The sequence below is a fragment of the Nicotiana attenuata genome, unplaced genomic scaffold (assembly GCF_001879085.1).
Source record: "Nicotiana attenuata strain UT unplaced genomic scaffold, NIATTr2, whole genome shotgun sequence".
Classification (NCBI taxonomy): Eukaryota; Viridiplantae; Streptophyta; class Magnoliopsida; order Solanales; family Solanaceae; genus Nicotiana; species Nicotiana attenuata.
In genome coordinates, this window is record NW_017670402.1 from 145,797 (window position 1) to 169,978 (window position 24,182).

Below are 24,182 nucleotides of genomic sequence, written 5' to 3' on the forward strand. Positions count from 1 at the left end.
ATAGTCCATTCCCCCAGAGTACTTCCTCCCAATTTGCATGTAGTTAATTTCCTGTGTGACTGCTTTTTGTTGCTCCGCAACTGTAAAGGTCTCCATGGCAGATGTAGTGGTTGGCTTTGTCGAAGGCTCTGCCTCTTAAGAATCTTTGAAAGATACCAAAGTTTCGCTGCATGTTCTGTCTCTGACTTCAACTAATTCCACAGCTACTGACTTTTCTTTTGTTGACATGGCTTGGATTTCTAATTGAAGAGGGTCACTTAATAATTCATTATGGGTTGGAAAGGCTGAAAGGGCTGGGCTATTACAGCAAAAATTAAAAGACTGGTCAATCTGGTTTGGGCCCAATTGATGGAGCCCAACTTCTCCTTTTGTGCCTTGGTCTGATAGTCACGTGTAACTGGCACATGTGCACTATTTTTAACCCCCCCCCCCCCCCCATCAGAGAACCCACGTGACTGTCCCTAACAAGCTCCGACCTTTCACCCTTTTCGAAGTGGATCCCCTTATAAGCCAACGGGTAAGGACCTTTTTTATTACCCAACAGATTTCTGCCTCCCTCTTCTTCTTCTTCCTTCGAGTGTACCGCCTTCACGGTCGCCGGAAGTTCACACCAGACCGGAATTTTATACAAATACCCATCACTCTCCAATACTAACTCTCCTCACTTCCACCCCCCCTCACTTTAATCCTTGCCCAGCGAAGATGATTTTTGAGTACTGTCTCCTCCTCTGTTTCGATCCAACCCCCACACTGCTCTCCTATAGTTTTGAACACTTTTTCCGACCATAAGTTTGCCGGTAGACCCAATAACCTAATCCACACCCAGTCCCGCTTTACCTCTTCCGGCCAGCATCCAGTGGTAGGGCTCCACCAGTCTAGGTTAACTTTAGATTTCTTCCAATGCCATTCTCCGTTGAGAACATGCTCTGCCTCCTTCCTCGAGGGGAATTCGAAGAGAAACTGAAAGTCATTCATCTCATAGACATTTATACTGATAGCCGACTTCCAATTGTTGCCTGCCCACCTTCTGATGTCATTCAGAGTTGGTGATTCCTTTGTGGAAATCATAACTTTGCCTACAATGCATCTGTTCAAAACATCTTTCTCCGTTAGCTCTGTTCCACCTGGGATTGAGATCTTGGACTTGTTGGTTTTGATAGGAGATGCTTTCGTTCCTTCTGATTGCCATCTGCTGGTTCTGATTGCTTCCTTGAAAGAAGATTCTAATCGAGGAATGACTTCCAACTGAGTCTTCTTTTCTTTGTCAGGGACATTAATGAACCTAAAGATTTTCTGAGCTATAACTCCCCACCCAGCATTTAATGAGATTTCTGGTGTAATAATAATAGACCTATTATCCCCTTGTACTGCAATGAAGCTGATGTATCTACCATATTCATTGTATTTAAGATTGCAGTAATATTCTGTGTTGTGGTCCTTCATCGACCATCTCCTGATTGCCTTATTATGTTGCTTTGATGCCACATTAAACACTTCTGTCACCCATTTCGTAACTTTGATGCTAACTGTAGCTGACCTCATTAATATTCTACTACGTTCAACCCATTCGAGCCAGACTTCTGATTTAGTTCTATTCCTAGTGATGTCGAAAGATTTGAAGCCCGCGTTGAAATAAATCCTATCACTATCCATGGTTTTAAGCCTGTAAATTTGAGGAAGACAAGAGGCATAGTTAAAAAAGAACAAAATACAAGAGAGCATTGTTTGCCCCGAAATAATATCTCAATCTAGAACAAGAGAGCTAATAAAATCCAAAAGTGTCCAGTGCTATTTAGTGGGGGCAATTTTGTCCAGCAAAAAAGTGTCCAGTGCTATTTAGTGGGGACAATTTTGTCCAGCAAATAAAGGGTGAGTGAGCAAGCATTTAGCTGTGAGTGAGTGGTTTGGATTTGAGGTGCCATCAAAACATCTTCCTGAACAATATCTAATACTATATATTCCATGTCGGTAGAAGGATAGAAGAAGTGCAGATGGGATAGGCTGCTTTAGTTACCCTTTACTTGCTTAATTTTGAAAAAAAAAATTTATTATGCGATATGAAGTTTTACATAATTCACCCGTTGCTCAAACAGTTAATGCAATGGAATACCAATTATTAACAAAGTACACTTTATGAAAAATGAGTAGTAACTTGTTGGAGGTTGTATATTCAATCAAGTTTAATCCTCTTTGAATAAAATTGCTTACTGTAGGAGAAAATGTTAAAATCATTTTTGATAATTTACTATTCCATAATTTCCTAAGGACATTGCATTACCTAGCGACATTGTTGAGGATAACAAAATAGTCTAATTGGCAGGTCCATTTTCTGACTTCGTGAATTAGGGTGAATTGTTAATTTTTTTTTCATACAGATGCTATATGGAGCTGTTTACAAGAATAATTAGCTGATTTTACAAGAATCATCATAAGAATTTAGTAACTAATTTTGTTTTTCCTGTTTTTGTGTTATCTTCAGCATATGTTCTTGCAAAATATATTTGTCATTCTTACTTTACCCTTTTACTTTATTCTTTTCTTGGTTCTTTAGCGAGAGGATTGGGTATATGAGAGATGGCTTTGATGCTTATGAAATGCAAAAATCATTAGCCTTGTCATCCTGATTGTATTTCTTTTAAATTTGTGTCCTAGGTGGCAATATGGAATCAAACCAATTGGATGAATCAACTTGGCTGGACCCAAGAGTAGATTTATCCTTACGCTTCCTAGAATGTTATTAGATTTGATACTTGTGGCCCTTGGATAGTGTTGTTCACTTTCTCATCCTTCTTGTAATTGCTCAGGTTGCTGATTCTATATCAAAATACTGCATTTTGTTGCACATCCTAGAAGAAAGTACTGATGCCAAAAACTTCTCAGCACTGTGTATCCTTTACTTACCTGTAGCTAGTTTCTTCCTCCCTTCTTAAACTTGACATACTTGCTATTCTTCTTTTTATTTCTCTTTTTTTCTACACATCCCTCTCTTTGTCGCTGTAAGGAGTTCTCTTTTCTTTGGCTATTAATTGCACGTAATCTGAGAGGATGGGGATATTTTTCTTCTAGGAGTACCATGGAGCTCACGCTGGATAACATAAACAAGGAATTCTAGGACCTGATTTTATGGAGGTTTTCTAGCTGAAATTGTCTAAATGGCTTATTTTAAAGAAGCTTCGAGCAGAGGTCATGATGTCACACTTCAGTTTGCTTTACTTGTTCTACATAGTTCCATTTGGTAATAACATCTTTAATTACCCCCAAAAAAGACTTGATAGGATCTCTCTAGGAATAGAAAAGGGACGTACTTTTGATCTTGATCTGTAAATGCTTTTGACTGCATCTTCTTGGTGCAATGTTAATGATATAATTACTCATTCTTAAAAAAAAAAGAAACAATTGATGCAAGAATATTGAAAGGGGAAACGATGACTTGTATTCTAAAGAATTTTAGTTACACTTTCTCCCTTGTGCTAACTTGGGAGGGTGTTTTGCATGAGGCCTGGTAGATAAAGTTTCAGGTGCATAAATGTAGTAGTTATTTCTATAACTGGGCACAATGGACTTCTTTCTTCTCCTTATTTTTGTATGTATATTCAAATGCATATCCCGTTTTGAATGATTTGTTGGGTCCAGGTACTAGTTTATCTTCTTTAAATATGGACTTGTACTATTCGAACTTCGAAGGGGCAAAGACAGTGAGAGAACAAACAACAACAACAACATACCTAGTATATTCCCGCAAGTGGGGTTTGGGAGGGTATTATGTACACAAACCTTACCCCTACCTTGTCCAGGTAGAGATGCTGTTTCCGATAGACCCTCGGCTCAGGTAAGCACAATATCAGCAGTAAAGAAATGCAATATAAAAGATGAACAAGTCATGGAGAGGAAACAACATCAATAGCGGGATATTAACAAACCAAAATAAAAGCAATATCAGGTAGTAGTATGAATCCAAGAATAAGCCGCAACTAGGGTCGTAGGTTAGGCTGTAGTATGTTTAGTGTCCCTTTGTGTCCATATTATTCCCTTGCGTCTGTAGTACCGTGCCTTTGTTACTGCTTAGTGTTATTACTTTGCTCTCTATTTTCTGGTTATTGCGTTGCTGGTGTTATGTTTCTGGATTCCTTTGCTGTTACTGATACACTGAGCCTTTCCTTCTTCTGCCGAGGGTCTACCGGAACAGCCTCTCTACTCTTCCGGAGTAGGGATAAGGTCTGCGTACGCACTACCCTCCCCAGACCCCACCTGTGGGATCTCACTGGGTTGTTGTAGAGTAATACTAAAGGTACCGGTATGTAAGGGAAATATGCTTTACTGCCTACTAATCTTCTACCCTAAGCTTCGACCTCTACAACCTCCTATTAAGGGTCATGCCCTCGGTAAGCTGAAGATGCGTCATATCATGCCTAATCACCTCTTCCCAATACACAGAGGGAGAAGTAGAAAAGAAATGTTATGCATAGTTTAACACCTCTCCCCAGAGTACAGGTACTTCAACACGTGTTTATCCTTTATATTTATTAGCAATGCTCCTCTCGTAATACATGGAAAACCTGCTTTAGTATGAAAATTGAGGAGTTCGGTATTGACAACGGTCTACCATGGGAATCTTGTCAAAACCATTCAAAACTTTGTGAATGCTTGAGAGTCTTAAAATTGGGCAAATCTTGCTGTCAATGTCATGCTGTTGCTATGCACTTTTCACGTAGATATATCCTTACATTGATCTTCATAGATCCACAGAAGGCTGCCCCTTGTATTACAGCTATTGGATACAATGGTGTTCAACTTTGGCAACATGGTATGGTTAGCTGTTTGAGATGTAACTGAGTTGTTGTATCTCTTTCTGGTTTCCTAATTCTGTATCTAATTTTTCAGAGGGTTTTGTTTCTGCTGATAATCTTGCATCTAGTCTTGAGAAGGTGTGGTTAAGTCTTCACGTTCAGGTATTTATGATGTCATGGTCTTTATTGCCATGGAATTTTGTTCTGGTGCTGGAGATATTATCTGAATTTCTTGATTTTGTTCCCAACAGTCGTGATGGATAGTTTTACTAGGAGACTACTAGCTTTACAGTTTACACTGAGCAAAATGGAGGGGATCACTTGTTTCGAGCCATTCTTTTAAGACTTTTTAGACAACTAGATTCTGCATTGTGAGTGTGAGTAATTGCTAGAATTGTGGCTTGTGTTGATCAGTAGAAAATTACATGTTAATCAATAGAGAAAAATATTCCCCTTTAAGTGGGATACGCAGAATTATTCTTGTGCCCCATCCAGAGGGGGGAGTCTACACTCTACTAGCTCTAAATCTTCAATGAGATCTGATAGTTCTATTATTTTCTGAATATTCTTATGTTATTGCTTCTTTTTATTATATGTCTAGTGACAATAAAGTCTCCATAAAATACCGAGGATCCCCCACCCTAACAACAGCCACCTCATCCCAGATCGACTCAAAACTATGGTTTCTTTCTTCCCGGATTCACTTTACATAGAGATGTATACAGTCGAAATCTTTTTTTGAGTCAACCTACTTGTTTGAGATGTTGAGGAACTTTAAGAGGAGGATATAATGTTGGGTTGTAGTAAGAATATTTGAGGGAAATGTGGTGACAGTGTTTGTAGATTTGAATTTCGGGTGGTTGGAGTTTTATAGAGAAAGCAGACCTTCTCTCTAACCCATGTTATCACACGCACTATGCATCTCCAAAGTCCAAAAATTTTCTGCAACAAACTAGTTGGACAAAGTAATGCATTGTATCACAAATGATAGATTCTTTCTGTTAACATTGTTTTCTATTGTAGGCAGAGTTATTCCCATTACGTCAATGGATTATTAGTTTCATAATGAAGAAAAAAATGAATAATAGCTAAATTTCATTTCCATTTACGTATTCAAAAAAAAAAAAAATCATTTTCATTTAAAAGTGAAGCATTGCAAAACATCACTTCTGTGAGTGGTTACAAGATGAGACGTGCGCTTTGGACGGTAAACGTGGTAGGCGGAAAATTATCTTTAGCAAGAATTGTTCTTTAGAAGAAGGAAAGGGAAGGAGAAGAAAAACATAGAGGCTACATCTGTGTTAGGAGACCTCTCCATGTAAACATCAGTGTTTTCTTTGACTTGTTATTTTCTAGTCTAGTTTGCAATGACTCTTATATTACTTCTGTCTTTCTATTTCTTTTGATGTGCTTCTTTCGTTTTCTTTTTGTTTGCCTCAAGTCTTTCTTCTTTTTCTTCTGGTGTGCACATTCTCTTCTTTTGCTACTCAGCTTGTGGACTTCTCTTTGCTAGTCTGTTGTATTCTCTTTTGTTTTAAACAAATCTTTCCTCTACTTTCTGCTAAGCTTTTTGCTTTTTTCTATTTATTTAATAATTATTTTATCTTAATGCATATCTTTAGATTCATGCTACTCAACTTCTTTATTTATAAAGTATCATGCCCCTTGACTTCTTAAATTTTATATAAACAACGGAGAAGGGCAAAAATGCCCTTATACTATTGAAAATAGAGCATATTTGTCCTCTGTTCGAGTTCTGGCCCAAAATCGACTTTGCCGTTACCCAACTAGCTCATATATGCCCATCTGAGTTAGCAGACCTCAATATCCATGTTTAAAAAAATAATGCTTAAAATGAGCTCCAACCGTTGGTAACCCCCCCCGAACCCCCCCCCCCCCCCCCTAAAAAAAAAAAAAAAAAAAGAAAGAAAACCACACACGTCTACTATCAAATTCTTCTCCTCAATTGACAAAAGTCCTTCTCGCTTCCTTATCTTCATAGTTCAAACATAAATAGTGGGAATAGCATCTAACATAGTTGAAACTTGCGAAGAACCTTACGTAAAAGACCAGCCAAATCGATAACCATTAGAGGATGGGTCTATCACTGTATTAACCACTACGTAAAACCTCAAACCCAGAAAATAAAAGTTTCTTATTATCCATAAATGGAGCAAAAGTTAGTCTTTGTTAAACATAAAGATTTACCAATGTTTTTCATTAAAAAAAGTAGCAAAATCGGGATGAAAATTTGGAAAAGGGAAAGTGGGAAATTGCTTATGGCTAAGATAAGATCGGGCATGTTGCCATCGCGAACAATAACTATTGCTTATGGAAAGTGGGAAATTGCTTATGGCTAAGATAAGATAGTTTTCTTCTCCCCCGTTGGTGAAAAAGTGTGAAAGTAAACTATTTCACGAACCACAGGGGCAAATGTGTGCCAAAAGTTTAACGGCAGGGGCACCAGTGAGCCAAACTTATAACGTAGGGTAATGTCGACTTTTTCACTAAGTACAAGGGTAATTATGACCTTTTTCCTTTGTTGATAAGGTGAATACTCTTGCCTATGTTTCTCTCTGCCATTTTTCCCTACTCTGCCCTGTAATCTGATGGAAAAATGCGAAGGTTGGATGTTGTTTCGCTAGCTGTTCACTTTTACATTTCATTACTTCATAAACCGTGTTTAGCATAACATACTCAATTGGAGGCTGAAATAATTAGTTCCAATTTGGGTTTAAGCTCATGGGGTTGCTGTTTAGCATGTTAGGATGCACTGAATTTCCTTCATAATAGAGGTCTACAGTGTTACCCACTTCATGATTTTGAGATGCTCCACTTAGTTTATTATGTTGGTCCTTGAATAGGTGCAATCTGACCTTGGTCCCTTTGTATCAAATTTTTATGATTAACTGCAGGAGACAACAGCTGCTTTCTTGACTGCTGCACTTGCTTCAAAGAAAGAGCTTGTATCTGGAGCTTCTTCTGTAACCTCTGAAGTAGGGAGTTCTTCAAATGCTCAAGTTTCACCAGCTCAGGCAGAGACACAGATTCAATCTTCAATGGCTACATCGTCTAACAACAATCAGATAGTAGAGGAAGAGGACCGTGGACGTGCTGCTACAGTAAATCCCATTTACTGGCTTTCAGACCTTTATTCACTATTGTCCTGCATAATATTTTAATTTAACTACTTTGCAGGAGATAGATTCCTTGGTGATTGACATGGCTTCTCATGGATCAGCAGATGCTTTTGAATCCAGAGTTGGCGAGTTCAATGAGTCTACCGGTGCGATCACAATAGCAGAAAAGCCACTTGATCTTGTGGAGGTAGATTCAACCAAGACTATAGGTGCATATTCAATGTCAAAAGAGAATCCTGATTTGCATGATCAACACATGTATCCTAATGAGGAAGCTCCCGGAGAGATCGCCAAGAAGGCAAGGAAAGGTCCTGAGATAAAAATAGTTGAAGATGCAGCTGCTGAGAAAGCTGATTTTTCAGATGCCTCGTCAAATAGATCTCACGATGTTTTTTTAAACATTAGATTACCTAGCGGTTCAAGTTTACAAGTGAAGTTCCTTGTTATGGATACTTTAAGAATGGTCAAGGACTATGTTGATAAAAACCAAACAAGCAGCTTTGGTTCTTACGATCTAGCAGTTCCTTATCCCCGCAAGGTTTTTGGTGATGGAGGTAATAGAATATTCGTATTTTCTGTCTCATTTGATCCTTATCCTTTTTTTCCTCGTTTTGGGCGGCAATACATCCTCCATAGCTGCCTCAAGACAAGGGAATGCAAGTAGGCAACTTGGCACTCCGAGTTGTTGGTACAACACTTCCACTTTTAATATCTAACAAAGATTTTTTTCCTTTGGTTAGCATACATTCTTAAAGATTTCTAAATGTTGGTTTAAAAAAAGCAAGGAAACGCATCAGAAGATGTAGTTTGCCCAAATAGTTCTATTTCTTGCTACAAGTAGTCTGATTTGCCACCTGTAATTGCTTTAGCATGGATCAGATGCAATCAGAACAGTGGAAATGATAGGTGGGACCTTAAAAGTTACTGTTATAAATTTGCATGTTGCTGCCATGCAATATGACTGACCATCATCTAAGGGATCAAAAGAAATTTCTGATTATCCATTCTAATGTGTTTCTTTGATCACATATGAGACGATTTTTATGCAATAGTGCGAGTTCAAATTCTTATAGCCAGCCTCAACTAGTATGAAACATAGTATATTATATATATCAGTGTAACTCAACCCTTCCTGTCAAGTTTGTCTATATATATTCCACATGGCTACTTAGCATCTTCTTTAGAGCCTTTACATGGTTTTGTTGGGTCCAGCATATGATCCATGTACTGCCATCAAATATAGTTCTTTTTGGAGCTTTGCAGCTATTAATACCATTTACTTGATTGCCTCATACTTTAGAGAGTACGCATTAAATTGCTGTTATACCTGAAAGATATCTTTTTTCCTGAAACATGTAACAGATCTGGATAGAACATTGTCAGATTTGGGTTTACACAATAGACAAGCACTTATAATCGTTCGACATAACAAAGTGAACGTTACACCATTGCATGGTCAAAGCAGTTCTGCTGAGAGTAACCATTCAGCAATTGGATTCAATGAAGGCTATTTTTCTATGATCAGAAGGCTCTTTTCGTATGTGAATCCTTTATCTTATCTTGGTGGAAGTTCCAACACATCAGACACTGCTCAGGGTTCTCAAAATAGCATATGGCAATATGGTAATTTTTGCTCCTTTCTTTTTGACCTCTGTGAGAACTTTCTTTTTGAGATGGTAACATTTGTATATATTAAAACGGTACATTAATAACCATATATACAAGAGAGCAAAAATAGAAGACAAACTGTCTAGTAATCCCAGCTAGAGACTAGAATTTCTATGATTGAGACAGTATCTTCTGTGTAAACCTGTTCACACAAAAACAAAAAAGCCTATACAATTCAGTTTGATCTTCTGTACTGTATTGCTGCTGTTTTCATGTTGTCCACCAGATACAGGTTGGGTCGAATCTCCATCTGTCTCTTTCCCTTGCTCCAACTCCAGCTTCATCCCAGCTAAAGAGTACTTCAGTAATCTTACTAGTCATTGTCCAAGATATGCCTCTGAGATAAATAAAATTCTTCTGGTTGACATGGTCATAAGTCTTCTCTATGCCCAATTTGCAAAGAATTCCTGACTTCTTCTGGTTGATTCTAGAATCCACACAATTAAAGCAACATCCATTGTTTGTCTTCCTTTGGTGAAAGCCATCTGTTGAGAGTCCACCAATTTATCTATCACCCTTTTGAGTCTTTCTGTTAGAACTTATGAGAACTTTTGAGAACAATTTGTAAACACTGCCTATTAAGCTTATAGGCCCAAAATCTCTCAACTCTTTAGCTCCTGTCTTCCTAGGAATCGGAGCTATGTAAGGTGGAACTTTTCTCAGAAATTCCCTGTGAGTGAAAATTATAGAAAGCTTCCATAATGTCCTGCTTCAACACATCCTAACATTTGATAAAAAATCCCATTGTGCAACCATCAGGACCGGGGGCTTTGTCCAAGACACACATCTTCAGGCAGCCAAAAACTTACCGTTCATCAGAGTTGCCTTGTAAACATTCCTTCTCTTCTTTAATTATAACTAGACAGTTGACAAAGTCTCCATTCTTCATTCTCTGTGTATAACCTTTGCTAAAAGTTAATAATCTCATTCTTGATTCTTCCTGGCTCCACAACTAATTTTTCCCGGATCACTAACTGGTCAGTGCTGTTGCTTTTTTTATGTGCATTAGCTACTTTAGGAAAGAAGCTAGTATTTCTATCACCTTCCTTAAGCCAATGAGCTCTGGATCTTTGTCTCCATGCAGTTTCTTCATTTTTAATGTCTTACTCTTAAGAAGAGAAACCTTCTTTCCTGATCCATCCTCTTCAGGACTAGGTGTCCTGTAAAGAGTTCAGCTTTTGTGTTGCTTGAATATTCTTATTAGACTTGCATTAACAGACACTTTACCCAGCATTTTTGCTAATACAACACCACCTACCCTTCAGTTATTGACGTGTTAGGGGCCGGCGATATGAATCCTTGCTCACCATTTTTCTCCATTTAAATTCATCTTAGGTCAACATGTATGCGAAATAAAAATAGGGAAAAAGGCCAAATTTACTTCTCTACTTTTGTATATCGTCTACATTTAACCTTCGTCGTACTATTCGGCTAAATTTACCCCTGCTAGAAGTTCTCTTTATTTACAATTTTTTCGCGATTTTGTGCCCGACTTTTGACTCTCCAGTGTGGTTGTTTCTCCATGTGCTAAATAAAGTAACAAGCTTGTTATTGAGCTTTTCGAGATCCACTCTCAGCTATCTGGAACTGAGTTTTTTGGATTTTGTTATTATGATGCTATTAAAAATGTTCTTTGTAAATGGATAAGATAACTAGGTAGGAGGAAGGGGGTTTCAACTGAATCCATTTTGATGTAAAATACATTGTGCAAATAAGGAAAAAAGAAAATTTTTAGGCTACATATGAATTGTTGAATTTTCTTTACACGGGAGAATTCTAGTGAAGTTGTAAAGGAGATTCAAAAATTGCTTTAGGTCACATGTTCAAATGTAAGGTGTGACATTCTATTTTTTTAAAACCCCTTGTATAGATTTTTGGCTTCGTCATTGGATAAGATGTTTATATATTCATGCATTGAATGCCCACTTTGTGCCATGTTGATTTGGTTTTGCTAATCTGAGATAATTTAGTATTGTCTCCTCGTGACATGCAGGTCCAAACCCCACACCTCAGAATAATCAGACGTTGGCGCGTAAACCATACCAAACTCCTATAACATCCACAAGTAATAACAGAAGTACGAAGCCAGCTTCATCTCGCTTTGGAAGCAACATCCACACTCTGAAACATGATGAAGACGAGAATCAGTTTGGTGACAAAAACACATTCTGGAATGGTAACTCTACTCAGTTTGGTGGTGATGACAACAGTAAATAAATTTCCTTGAGGTTTCTTTGCACTTTCTTGTACATCGATGGGTCTACAAATAGCATAGTGGGTACCATTCAGTATATTCTTCCTGTTAATGCTTGCATTAAGTTTTGAATTGAAGCCCTTTCCGTTTATCTTTACAATAAATTGCGGTTGCCAGAGTCAGATTTCTAGTTCCACAATAAACCTGAATTGAGGTTAATTCGAAAGGCGAGTTTAGTATCTCTGCTGAAAGCTTTTTACAGTTGGTGAAAACTGTTGCAGGAAAGCTATATGATGTTTCGATCACTGCTAATCATTACTATTCAACTAGATTTGGTACTTGTTCTTCTAGTAGGTAGATTTATTGTTCTTCTTATACAACTCTGACATGAAATTTCCCTTCAAAGTTAAGCTTGTCCTTCCCTTATTAGTCATATAGGAAAAGGGAAATGTTAGAGAAGATAGGTGGTAGGCTATGGTTATAGAAGGTTTGGGCTAGTGGAAACGATAGTTCTCTTTTCCCAAGATGCTAAAAAGAAAAGGCCAAAAAACGAGGAACGATCATGCCGAGGTGATGACTATTGTTCCTTAGGTCGTTTTTGATGGGCCGGCAAAAATTAAAATTTCAGTTGATTCAGGTTCGGTCGTTCGGACCCATGCAAATAGCGTGGGCTATAGCACACGAAAATTTGGGAATCGGGCTGAATTTTAGTTTTACAGCCCTAGAACGTCAAAAAACGAGGAACGGTCATGGTGAGGTGGTGACTAATGTTCCTTAGGTCGTATTTAATTGTCTGGAAAAATTTTAGGCGGTCCGAGTTCGGATATTCGGGCCTATGCGGAAGGCCTGTGCTATAGCACGCTAAAATCTAGAAATCGGGCCGAATTCTAGTTTTATGCCCGTAAGACGCCAAAAAACGAGGAACAATCATGGCAGGATAGTGACTATAGTTCCTTAGGTCGTTTTTGATGGGCTGGCAAAATTTTAGGCGATCCGAATTTGGTCGCCCGGGCCCAAGCAGAAGGCGTGGGCTATATAACAAACGAAAATCTAGGAATCAGGCGGAATTCCAGTTTTATGGCCCTAAAAATACGAAAACGAGTAACGTTCATGGCAATGCGGTGACTATTGTTCCTTAGGTCATTTTTTACGGGCTGGCAAAATTTTAGGCGATTCGGGTACGGTCGCCCGGGCCTATGCAGAAGGCATGCGCTATAGCACACAAAAATATGGGAATCGGACGGAATTCAAGTTTTATGGCCTTAGAATGCCAAAAAATGAGTAACGGTCATAGCGAGACAGTGACAATTGTTCCTTCGGTTGTTTGATGGGCCGGTAAAATCTTAGGCGATCCGATCCCGTCGTCCGGTCCTATGCAGAAGGCGTGGGCTATAGCACAGAAAAATATGGGAATCGGGCGGAATTCTAGTTTTATGGCCCTAAAACGCCAAAAAATGAGGAACGATCATGGCGAGACAGTGACTATTGTTCCTTAGGTCGTTTTTGATGGGATGACAAAATTTTAGGAGATCTGTGACCGGTCGCCCGAGCCCATGCAGAAGGCATTTGCTATAGCACACGAAATCTGGAAATTAGACAGAAATTTAGTTTTATGGTCCTAAAACGCCAAAAAACGAGTAACGGTCATGGCGAGACAGTGACTGTTGTTCCTTAGCTTGTTTTTGATGGGATGGAAAAATCTTTGGCGATCTGGGTCGCCCGGGCTCATGCAGAAGGCGTGGGCATAATATACGAAAATCTGGGAATCGAGCGGAATTTCAGTTTTATGGCCCTAAAACGTTAAAAAATAAGCAACGGTCATGGCTGGGCGGTGATTATTGTTCCTTAGGTCTTATTTGATAGCCTTAAATTTAGACGGTCCAGGTCCGGGGGCACGGTCCACGCAGAAGGCGTGAGCTATAGCACACGAAAATATGAGAATCAGGCGAAATTCTAGTTTTTATGGCCGTAAAACGCCAAAAAACAAGCGAAGGTTATGGCGGGACGGTGACTATGGTTCCTTAGGTCGTATTTGATGGTCCAAAATATTTTAGACGGTCCGGGTCTAGGGGCATGGGCCCACGCAGAAGCGGTGGGCTATAACACCCAAAAATTTGAGAACCAGGCGGAATCCAGTTTTATGACCGTAAAACGCCAAAAAACGAGGAACGATCATGGCGGGGCGGTGACTATGGTTCCTTAGATCGTATTTGATGGCCCACAAATTTTTTTGACGGACCGGGTCCGGGGGCCTCGGCCACGAGGAAGGCATGGGCTATAGCACACAAAAATATTGGAATCAGGTCGAATTCTAGTTTTATGACCATAAAATACCAAAAAACGAGGAACGGTCATGGCGGAAAAATGACTATGGTTCCTTAGGTCGTATTTGATGGCCCGAAAAATTTTTAGACGGTCCGAATCCGGGGGCTCGAGTCCATGCGGAAGGCGTGGGTTGTAGCACACGAAAATTTGGAAATCGGGCCGAATTCTAATTTTATGGCCGTAAAACGCCAAAAAGCGAGGAACAGTCATGGAGGGACGGTGACTATGGTTCCTTAGGTCGTATTTTATTGTTCGGAAAATTTTTAGGTGGTTCGGGTCTGGGTCCAGGGGCTCGGGCTCACGCGGAAGGCGTGGGCTATAGCACATGAAAATTTGAGAACTGGGCGGAATTCTAGTTTATGGCCATAAAACGCCAAAAACCGAGGAACGATCATGGCGAGGTGGTGACTATGATTCCTTAGGTTGTATTTGATTGTCCCGAAAATTGTTTAGGTGGTCCGGGGCCCCCGGCCCAAGCGGAAGGCGTGGGCTATACCATACGAAAATACGAGCCAAATTTCAGTTTTATGGCTGTAAAACACCAAAAACGAGGAAAGATCATGGCGAGGCGATGACTGTGATTCCTTAGGTCGTATTAGATGGACCGAAATTCGTTTAGGCGTTACGAATCCGGGGGCTCGGATCCACGCGGAAGGCATTGGCTATGGTACACGAAAATCTGGGAATCCGGAATTTCAATTTTATGGCCTTAAAACGATAAAAAACGAGGAACGGTCATGGCGTGGCGGTGAGTATGGATTCTTAGGTCGTATTTAATATCCCAAATCTTTTTTAGGCTGTCTGGGTTTGGGAGACCGGGCCCACAAGCAAGGCGTGAGCTATAGCACACGAAAAGCTATTAATCAAGCGAAATTCCAGTGTTATGACCGTAAAATGTAAAAAAATGAGGAACAGTCATGGCGTGGCGGAAATTATGGTTACTTAGGTCGTTTCTCGTGGCCTGAAATTCTTTTAGGCGATCCGGGTCAAGGATCCTGATTAGACGATCGGGGTCCGGAGGCTCGGGCCCAAGTAGAAGGCATGGACTATGCACACGAAAATTTGAGATTCGGGCGAAATTCTTAGTTTTTGGCCGTAAAATACCGAAAAACGAGGTTCGGTCATGGCAGGGAAGTAAATATGGTTCCTTAGGTCGTGTTTGATGTCTGAAATTTTTTTAGGTGTTCCGGTTCTGTGGGCTCGGGCCCATGCGGAAGGCCTGGGCTATAGCACACGAAAATCTAGAAATCGGGAGAGTCCTATTTTATGGCCGTAAAACGCCAAAAAACGAGGAACCGTCATGGAGGGGTAGTGACTATGGTTCCTTAGGTCGTGTCTGATGTTTCGAAAAAATTTAGGTGGTCCGAATCCTGATGCCTGGGCCTACGTAGAAGGTGAAGTCTATGCACACGAAAATTTGGGAATCAAGCGAAATTCCAGTTTCATGACCGTAAAATGCCAAAAAACAAGGAACGATTATGGTAGGGCAGTGATTATGATTCCTTAGGTCGTCTTTGATGTCCCAGAAATATTGTAGGCGATCCGAGGCCCACTCGTAAGGCGTGGGATATATCACAAAAAATCTAGAAACCAGGCGGAATTCCAATTTTATGGCCATAAAATGCCAAAAAATGAGGAACGGACATGGCGGGGCGGTGACTATAGTTCCTTAGGTGGTGTTGGATGTCCCTGAAAAAAATTAGGCGATCCGGGTCCGGGGGTCCGGGCCCACGCGGAAGGCGTGGGCTATAGCACACGAAAATTTGGGAATCGGGCAAAATTCCAATTTCATGACCGTAAAATGCCGAAAAATAAAGAAAGGTCATGGCGGGGCGTTGATATTGTTCCTTAGGTCGTGTTTGATGTCCCTAAAAGTTTTTAGTCGATCCAGGTTCAGGGGCCAAGGTAGGACGCGAAAATTTGGAAATCTAGCGGAATTCCAGTTTTATGGCCGTAAGATGCCAAAAACGAGGAACTTTTATTGCGGGGCGGTGACTATGGTTCCAATGGTCGTGTTTGATGTCCCGAAGAAAAATTCGGTGATGGGTCGGAGGGCCCGGGCTCACGCGGAAGACGTGGGCTACAACATACGAAAATCTGAGAATCGAATCCAGTTTTATGATCGTAAAACGCCAGAAAATGAGGAAGGGTCATGGCAGGGTGGTGACTATGGTTTCTTACGTCTTGTTTGATGTCTCGAAAAAATTTATTGATCCGTGTATGGGGACCCGGGCCCACGCATAAGACGTGTGCTATAGCACACGAAAATCTATGAATCGGGCGAAATTCCAATTTATTGCCAAATGTCAAAAAACGAGAAATGGTCATGGCGGGACGGTGACTATGGTTCCTTAGACCGTGTTGGATGTCCCGAAAACAATTTAAGCGATCCTGGTTCGGGGGCCCGGGCCCACGCGGAAGGGTGGACTATATCACACAAAAATTTGCGAATCGGGCAAAATTCTTGTTTTATGACCATAAAACACCAAAAAACGAGAAATGGTTATGGCAAGGCAGTGACTATGATTCCTTAGGTCGTGCTTGATATCCCGAAAAATTTTTAGGCGATCCAGGACCGGGGGCCTGGGCCCATGCAAAATGTGTCGGCTATAAAGCACGAAAAATTGGGAATCGGGCTATTAAAACCAAGAAATATAGTCCTGCCTGCCATCCACACCAGAATAAATAGAGTTTTCCGAAAAACTATTGTTCCTCCGGTCGTGTTTGATGTCCCGAATTTTTTTTAGGCGATCCTGGTCCGTGGGACCGTGCTCACGCAGAAGGTGTATGCTATGGCACACGAAAATCTGAGAATCAAGAGGAATTCCTGTTTCATTGCTGTAAAATGTCAAAACACGTGGAACGATCATGGCAGGGCGCTGGACTATGGTTCCTTAGGTCGTGTTTGATGTCCCGAAAAGAATTTAAACGATCCGGGTCTGGATGCGCGAGCCCACGTAGAAGGCGTGGGCTATGCACACGAAAATCTGGGAATCAGGAAAAATTTCAATTTAATGTCCTTAAAACGCCAAAAAACGAGGAACGTCATGGCAGGGCGGTGACTATGGTTCGTTAGGTCGTGTTTGATGTCCCGGAAAAATTATAGGCGATCCGGGTCTGGGGGCTCGAGCCCACGCTGAAGACACGGGCTATATCGTACAAAAATATGAGAATCGGGCGGAATTTCAGTTTTATGGCCGTAAAATGCCAAAAAATGAGGAACGGTCATGGCGCGGGAGTGACTATGATTCCTTTGGTCTAGTTTGATGTTCCAAATTTTTTTAGGCGATTCGGGTCTGGGGGCCGGCTATAGCACAAAAAAGTCTGGGAATCGAACTGATTTCAAGTTTTATGACTGTAAACCGCCAAAAATAAGGAACGGTCATGGCAGGGCGGTGACTATGGTTCCTTATGTCATGTTTGTTGTCTCGAAAAATAATTTAGGCGATGCGGGTCCGGGGCCCATGCGGAAGGCGTGGGCAATTGCACATAAAATTCAAGGTACCGGGTAGACTTCCAGTTTTATGACCGTAAAATGCCAAAAAATGAGGAACGGCCATGGCGGGGCAGTGACTATTGTTCCTTAGGTCGTGTTTGATATCCCGAAATTTTTTTAGGCAATCCGGGTTCAAGGGCCCAGGTAAGACGCGAAAATTAGTGAATCGGGCGAAATTCCAGTTTTATGGCCGTAAAACGGCAAACAACGAGGAATGTTCATGGCGAGATGGTGACTATGGTTCCATAGGTTGTGTTTGATGTCCTGGCAAAAAAATAGCTGATCTAGGTCCGAGGGCCCGGTCCCACGCGGAAGACGTGGGCTAAACACACGAAAATCTGGGAATCGGGCGCAATTCAAGTTTTATGACCGTAAAACGCTAAAAAATGAGGAACGATTATGGCAGGGGGTGACTATGGTTCCTTAGGTCATGTTTGATGTCAAGGAAAAAATTGAGGTGATCCGAGTATGGGGGCCCGGGCCCACGCAGAAAACGTGGACTATAGCACTCAGAAATCTCGGAATTGTACGAATTTCCAGTTTTATTAACATAAAACTCCAGAAAAAGAGGAACGGTCATGGCAGGGCGGTGACTATGGTTCCTTAGGTCGTGTTTGATGTCCCAAAAAAATTAGGCTATGTGGGTCCGGGGGCCGGGCCAATGCGGGAGACGTGGGCTATAGAACACAAAAATCTAGGAATCGGGCGATATTCTTGTTTTATGACCATAAAAAGCCATAAAACGAGGAACGGTCATGGTGGTGACTATATTTCCTTAGATCGTAATTGATGTCCCGAAAATAATTTAGTCGATCCAGGTCCAGAGGCCCGGGCCCACGCAAAATGAGAAGGCTATAGCGCACGAAAATCTAGGAATCGGGCAAAATTCCAATTTTTATGGCCATAAGATGCCAAAAAATGAGGAACGGTCATGGCGGGGCGATAACTATTGTTTCTTAGGCCGTGTTCGAAGTCCCGAAAAAAATTTAGCCGATTCGGGTCTGGAGGTCCGGGCCCACGCGGAAGGCGCAATCTAGCACACGTAAATCTTGGAATCAGGTGAAATTCCAGTTTTATGACCGTAAAACGCCAAAAACGAGGAATGGTCATGGAGGGGCGGTGACTATGGTTCCTTAGGTCATGTTTGATGTCCCGGAAATTTTTTTACTCAATCCAGGATAGGGCTCACGCGGAAGGCGTGGTCTTTAGCACACAAAAATCTGGGAATCGAGCGGAATTCAAGTTTTATGACCGTAAACCGCCAAAAATTGAGAAATGGTCATGGCGGGACAGTGAATATGGTTCCTTAGGTCGTGTTTGATATCCCGAAAAATTTTTAGGCGATCCGGGGCCCACTCGGAAGGCGTGGGATATAGCATACAAAAATCTAAAAATCGGGCGGAATTCCCGTTTTATGGCCGTAAAACGCCAAAACACGAGGAACGATTATGGAGGGGCGGTGACTATTGTTCCTTAGGTCGTTTTGATGTTTCGAATTTTATTAGGCAATCCAGGTCGGGGCCCACGCGGAGGGCGTGGGTTATAGCACACAAAAATCTGGGAATCGAACGGAATTCAAGTTTTATGACCGTAAACCGGCAAAAAATGAGGAACGGTCATGGTGGGACGGTGACTATGGTTCCATAGGTTGTGTTTGATGTCCCAGAAAAAATAGCTGATCTGGATCCGAGGGCCCCGACCCACGCGGAAGACGTCGGCTACAATACACGAAAATCTGGAAATCGGGAAGAATTCGAGTTTTATGACTGTAAAACGCCAAAAAACGAGGAACGGTCATGGCAGGGGGGTGACTATAGTTCCTTAGGTCGTGTCTGATGTCCCCGAAAATTTTTAGGCGATCCAGGTCCGGGGTCCCGTGCGCACGCTGAAGGCAGGGGCTATAGCATAAGAAATTCTAAGAATCAGGTGGAGTTCCAATTTTATGATCGTAAAACACCAAAAATCGAGGAACGATCATGGAGAGGCGGTGAATATGGTTTCTTAGGTCGTGTTTGATGTCCCGAAAAAATAATAGGCGATCCGAATCCAGGAGCACGGACCACGCGGAAGGCGTGGGCTATAAAACACAAAAATTTGGGAATCGGGTGAAATTCTTGTTTGATGACTATAAAGCGCCAAAAAATGAGGAACGGTCATGGCGGGGAGTTGGTTATGGTTCCTTAGGTCGTGCTTGATGTCCCGGAGAAAATTTAGGCGATTCAGGTCCGAGGGCTCGCCCCACGCAAAATGCATGGGCTATAGCGCACAAAAATCTGGGAATCGGGCGAAATTCCAATTTATAGCCGTTACTTGCCAAAAAATGAGGAACGGTCATGGTGGGGCGGTCACTATAGTTCCTTAGGTCGTGTTTGATGTCCTAGAAAAAATTTAGCTGATCCGGGTCTTGAGGCCCAGGTCCACCGGAAGGCATGAGCTATAGAACACAAAAATCTAGGAATCGAGTGGAATTCAAGTTTTATGACCGTAAACCGCCAAAAATAAGGAACGGTTATGGAGGAGCGGTGACTATGGTTCCTTAGGTCGTGTCAGATGTCCCGAAATTTTTTTAAGCGATTTGGGGCCCACTCGAAAGGCGTGGGATATAGCACACAAAAATCTAAAAATCGGGCAGAATTTGAATTTATGGCCGTAAAACGCCAAAAAAATGAGGAACGACTATGGAGGGGCGATGACTAGGTTCCATAGGTCGTATTTAATGTCTCGAAAATATTTTAGGCAATCCAGATCCGGGTGCCCGGTCCCTCACGGAAGGCATGGCTATAGAACACAAATATCTGGGAATCGGGCGAAATTCTAGTTTTATGACCGTAAAATGCCAAAAAATGAGGAACGGTCATAGCGGGTTGGTGACTATGGTTCGTTAGCTCGTGTCTGATATCCCAAAGAAAATTTAGCCGATGCGAGTCCGGATGCCCGGGCCCACGTGGAAGACTTGGGCTATAGCATACGAAATTTGGGAATCGGGCAGAATTCCAGTTTTATGAACGTAAAATTCCAAAAAATGAGTAACGGTTATGGCGGGGCGGTGACTATTGTTCCTTGTGTCGTGTTTGATGTCCCGAAAATTTTTTAGGCGATCCAGGTTCAGGAACCAAGGTAGGACGCGAAAATCTGGGGATCGGGTTGAATTCCAGTTTTATGGCCTTAAAATGCCAAACAACGAGGAACGTTCATGGCGGGATGGTGAGTATGGTTCCATAGGTTGTGTTTGATGTCCTGGAAAAAAAAATAGCTGATTCGGGTTCGAGGCCCCAGGCCTACGTGGAATGGTTGGGCTATAGAGCATAAAATTATGGGAATTGGGCGGAATTCCAGTTTTATGACCGTAAAACGCCAAAAAACGAGGAACAATCATGGAAGGGGAGTGTCTATGGTTCTTTAAGTTGTGTTTGATGTCCTGAAAATAATATAGGTGATAAGGGTCCAGGGGCCCGGGCCCACGCGGAAGGCGTGGGCTATCGAACATAAAAATCTGGGAATCAGGCGAAATTCTTGTTTTATGACCATACAACGCCAAAAAATGAGGAATGATCATGGCGGGGAGGTGACTAAGGTTCCTTAGGTCGTTTTTGATGTCCCGAAAAAACATTTAGGCCATCCGAGTTCGGGGGTCCAGGCCCACGCGGAAGGCGTGGGTATAGCGCATGAAAATGTAGGAATCGAGCGGAATTCTATTTTTATGGCCGTAATACGCCAAACAATGAGGGGCGATGACTATGTTTCTTTACTTCGTGTATGATATCCCGAAAAATTATTAGGTGATCAAGGTCCGGGCTCTCGGGCCCACGCAGAATGCGTGAGCTATAGCACAGGAAAATCTAGGAATCAGGCGGAATTATAGTTTTATGACCGTAAAACACCAAAAATCGAGGAACGGTCATGGTAGGGCAGTGAATAAGGTTCCTTATGTCGTGTTTGAAGTACCAATAAAATAATAGGCGATCCGGATTCGGGAGCCCGGGCCCACACGGAAGGCGTGGGCTAAGCACAAGAAAATTTGGGAATCGGGCGGAATTCAAGTTTTATGGTCATAAAATGCCAACATATGTGGAACGGTCATGGCGGGGCAGTGACTATGGTTCCTTAGGCCGTGTTTGATGTCTTAGAAAATTTTTAGGCCATCCGTGTTTGGGGGCCTGGGCCCACACGGAAGGCATGGGCAAAAATTTGGAAATCAAGTGGAATTCTAGTTTTATTACCGCAAAATGCCAAAAAAGATGAACGGTCATCGCAGGACGGTGACTATCGTTTCTTAGATCGTGTTTGATGTACCGAAATTCTTTTGGCAATACGGGTCCAAGGCCCTGGGCCCATGCAGAAAGGCGTGGGCTATAGCATACGAAAATTTGGGAATCGGGCGGAATTCCAGTTTAATGGCCGTAAACCGCCAAAAATAAGGAACGGTCATGGCGTCGCATTGACAATGGTTCCGTAGGTTATGTTTGATGTCCCGAAAAAATTTTAAGCGATTGGGGTCCGGTGGCCCAAGCCCACGCGGAACGCGTGGGCTATAGCACACGAAAATCGAGAAATCAGGCAGAATTCTAGTTTAATTACCGTAAAGCGCCAAAAAAGAGAAATGGTCATGGCGGGGCGGTGACTATGGTTCCTTAGGTCGTGATTGATATCCCGGAAAAAATTTAGGCGATCCGGGTCCGAGGGGGCCATTGCGGAAGGCGTGGGCTATAGCACACGAAAATCTGGGAATCAGGCGGAATTCCAGTTTTATGACCGTAAAACACCTAAAAATGAGGAACGGTCATGGCGGGACAGTGACTATGATTCCTTAGGTCGTGTTTGATGTCCCAAAAAAATAAATAGGCCATAAGGTTCCGGGGGCTCGGACCCATGCAGAAGGCGTGGGCTATAGAACACAAAAATCAGGGAATCGGACGAAATTCTTGTTTTATGATCATAAAACGCCAAAAAATGAGGAACAGTCATGGCGGGGCAATGACTAAGGTTCCTTAGGTCGTGTTTGATGTCCCAAAATTTTTTTAAGTGATGCGGGTCCGGGGGACTGGGCCCACGCAGAAGGCGTGGGCTATAACACATAAAAATTTGGGAATCGGGCGGAATTCCAGTTTTATTACCATAAAACACCAAAAATCGAGGAACTGTCATGGCTGGTCGGTGAATATGGGTCCTCAGGTCGTGTTTGATGCTTGATAAAATAATAAGCGATCCGGGCTACGGGCCCTGGCCAATGCAGAAAGCGTGGGCTACAGCACATGAAAATTTGAGAATCGGGCGGAATTCCAGGTTAATTTCCGTGAAACGCCAAAAAATGAGGAACGATCATGGTGGAGCGGTGATTATGATTCCTTAGGTTGTGTTGGATATCCCGAAAAGTTTTTACACGATCCACGTCTGGGGGCCTGGTCCCACGCAGAAGGCGTAAGTAATAGGACACAAATATATGGGAATCGGGCGGAGTTCTAATTTTATGACCGTAAAATGCAAAAACACGAGGAACGGTCATGGCGGGGCACTGACTATGGTTCCTTAGGTCACATTTTATATCCCGGAAAAAATTTAGGCAATCCGGGTCGGGGGGCCCAGGCCCACGCGGAAGGCGTGGGCTATATCGCACGAAAATCTAGGAATCAGACGACATTCTATTACTATTTCCTTAGTTTGTGTTTGATGCATCGAAATTTTTTTAGGTGATGCGGGTCCGGGGGACTGGGCCCACAGAAGGCGTGGGCTATAGCACACGATAATCTAGGAATCGAGCGGAATTCAAGTTTTATGACCATAAAACACCAAAAAAGAAGAACGGTCATGGTGGGGCGGTGACTATGGTTCCTTAGGTCTTGTTTGATGTCTCAGAAATATTTTAGGCGATCCAGGGCCCGGGCCCACGCTGAAGGCGTAGGCTATAGCACAGGAAAATCTAGGAATTAGACAGAATTTCAATTTTATGACCGTAAAACACCAAAAATCGAGGAACGGTCATAGCGGGTCGGTGAATATGGTTCTTTAGGTTTTGTTTGATGTTCTAAAAAAATAATACGTAATCCGGGCTACGGGCCCGATCCAATGCGGAAAGCGTGTGCTATAGCACATGAAAATTTGGGAATCGGGCGGAATTCCAGGTTAATTGCCGTAAAATGCCAAAAAATGAGAAACGGTCATGGTGGGGCGCTGATTATGATTCCTTAGGTTGTTTTTGATGTCCCGAAAAGTTTTTACGCGATCAAGGTCTGGGGGCCTGGTGCCACACAGTAGGTGTAAGAAATAGGACACAAAAATCTGGGAATCGGGCGGAGTTCTAATTTTATGACCGTAAATGCCAAAAAACGAGGAACGGTCATGACGGGGCGCTGACTATGGTTCCTTAGGTCGTGTTTGATATCCGAAAAATTAACGTCGATCGGTCCGGGGTCCGAGTCCGACCGCGAAGGACTGGCTGGTAGAACGTCACGAAAATCTAAGGTAAGTACTACGACGGTTAATTACCGTACTTTTAAACGTTCGGACCGGTTACGTAACGGGTACGAAAAACTAAGTACGTCAAAAAATGAGGAACGGTCATGGCAAGGTGGTGA

The 24,182-nt window shown here is 42.2% G+C and overlaps 1 protein-coding gene across 1 annotated transcript in view; it reads left to right on the top strand.

Moving 5' to 3' along the window:
* LOC109238912 (plant UBX domain-containing protein 11) overlaps nt 1-12,030 on the top strand; it is a 19,617-nt gene extending 7,587 nt beyond the window's left edge. Inside the window, exons 3-10 of the mRNA XM_019405403.1 lie at nt 2,653-2,705; nt 2,805-2,886; nt 4,739-4,804; nt 4,882-4,949; nt 7,703-7,909; nt 7,986-8,481; nt 9,290-9,550; nt 11,589-12,030. Coding sequence (XP_019260948.1) covers nt 2,653-2,705; nt 2,805-2,886; nt 4,739-4,804; nt 4,882-4,949; nt 7,703-7,909; nt 7,986-8,481; nt 9,290-9,550; nt 11,589-11,812 — 1,457 coding nt within the window. The 3' untranslated portion in view covers nt 11,813-12,030. The remainder of the gene's footprint in view (nt 1-2,652; nt 2,706-2,804; nt 2,887-4,738; nt 4,805-4,881; nt 4,950-7,702; nt 7,910-7,985; nt 8,482-9,289; nt 9,551-11,588) is intronic.
* Nucleotides 12,031-24,182: the final 12,152 nt, after the last annotated feature.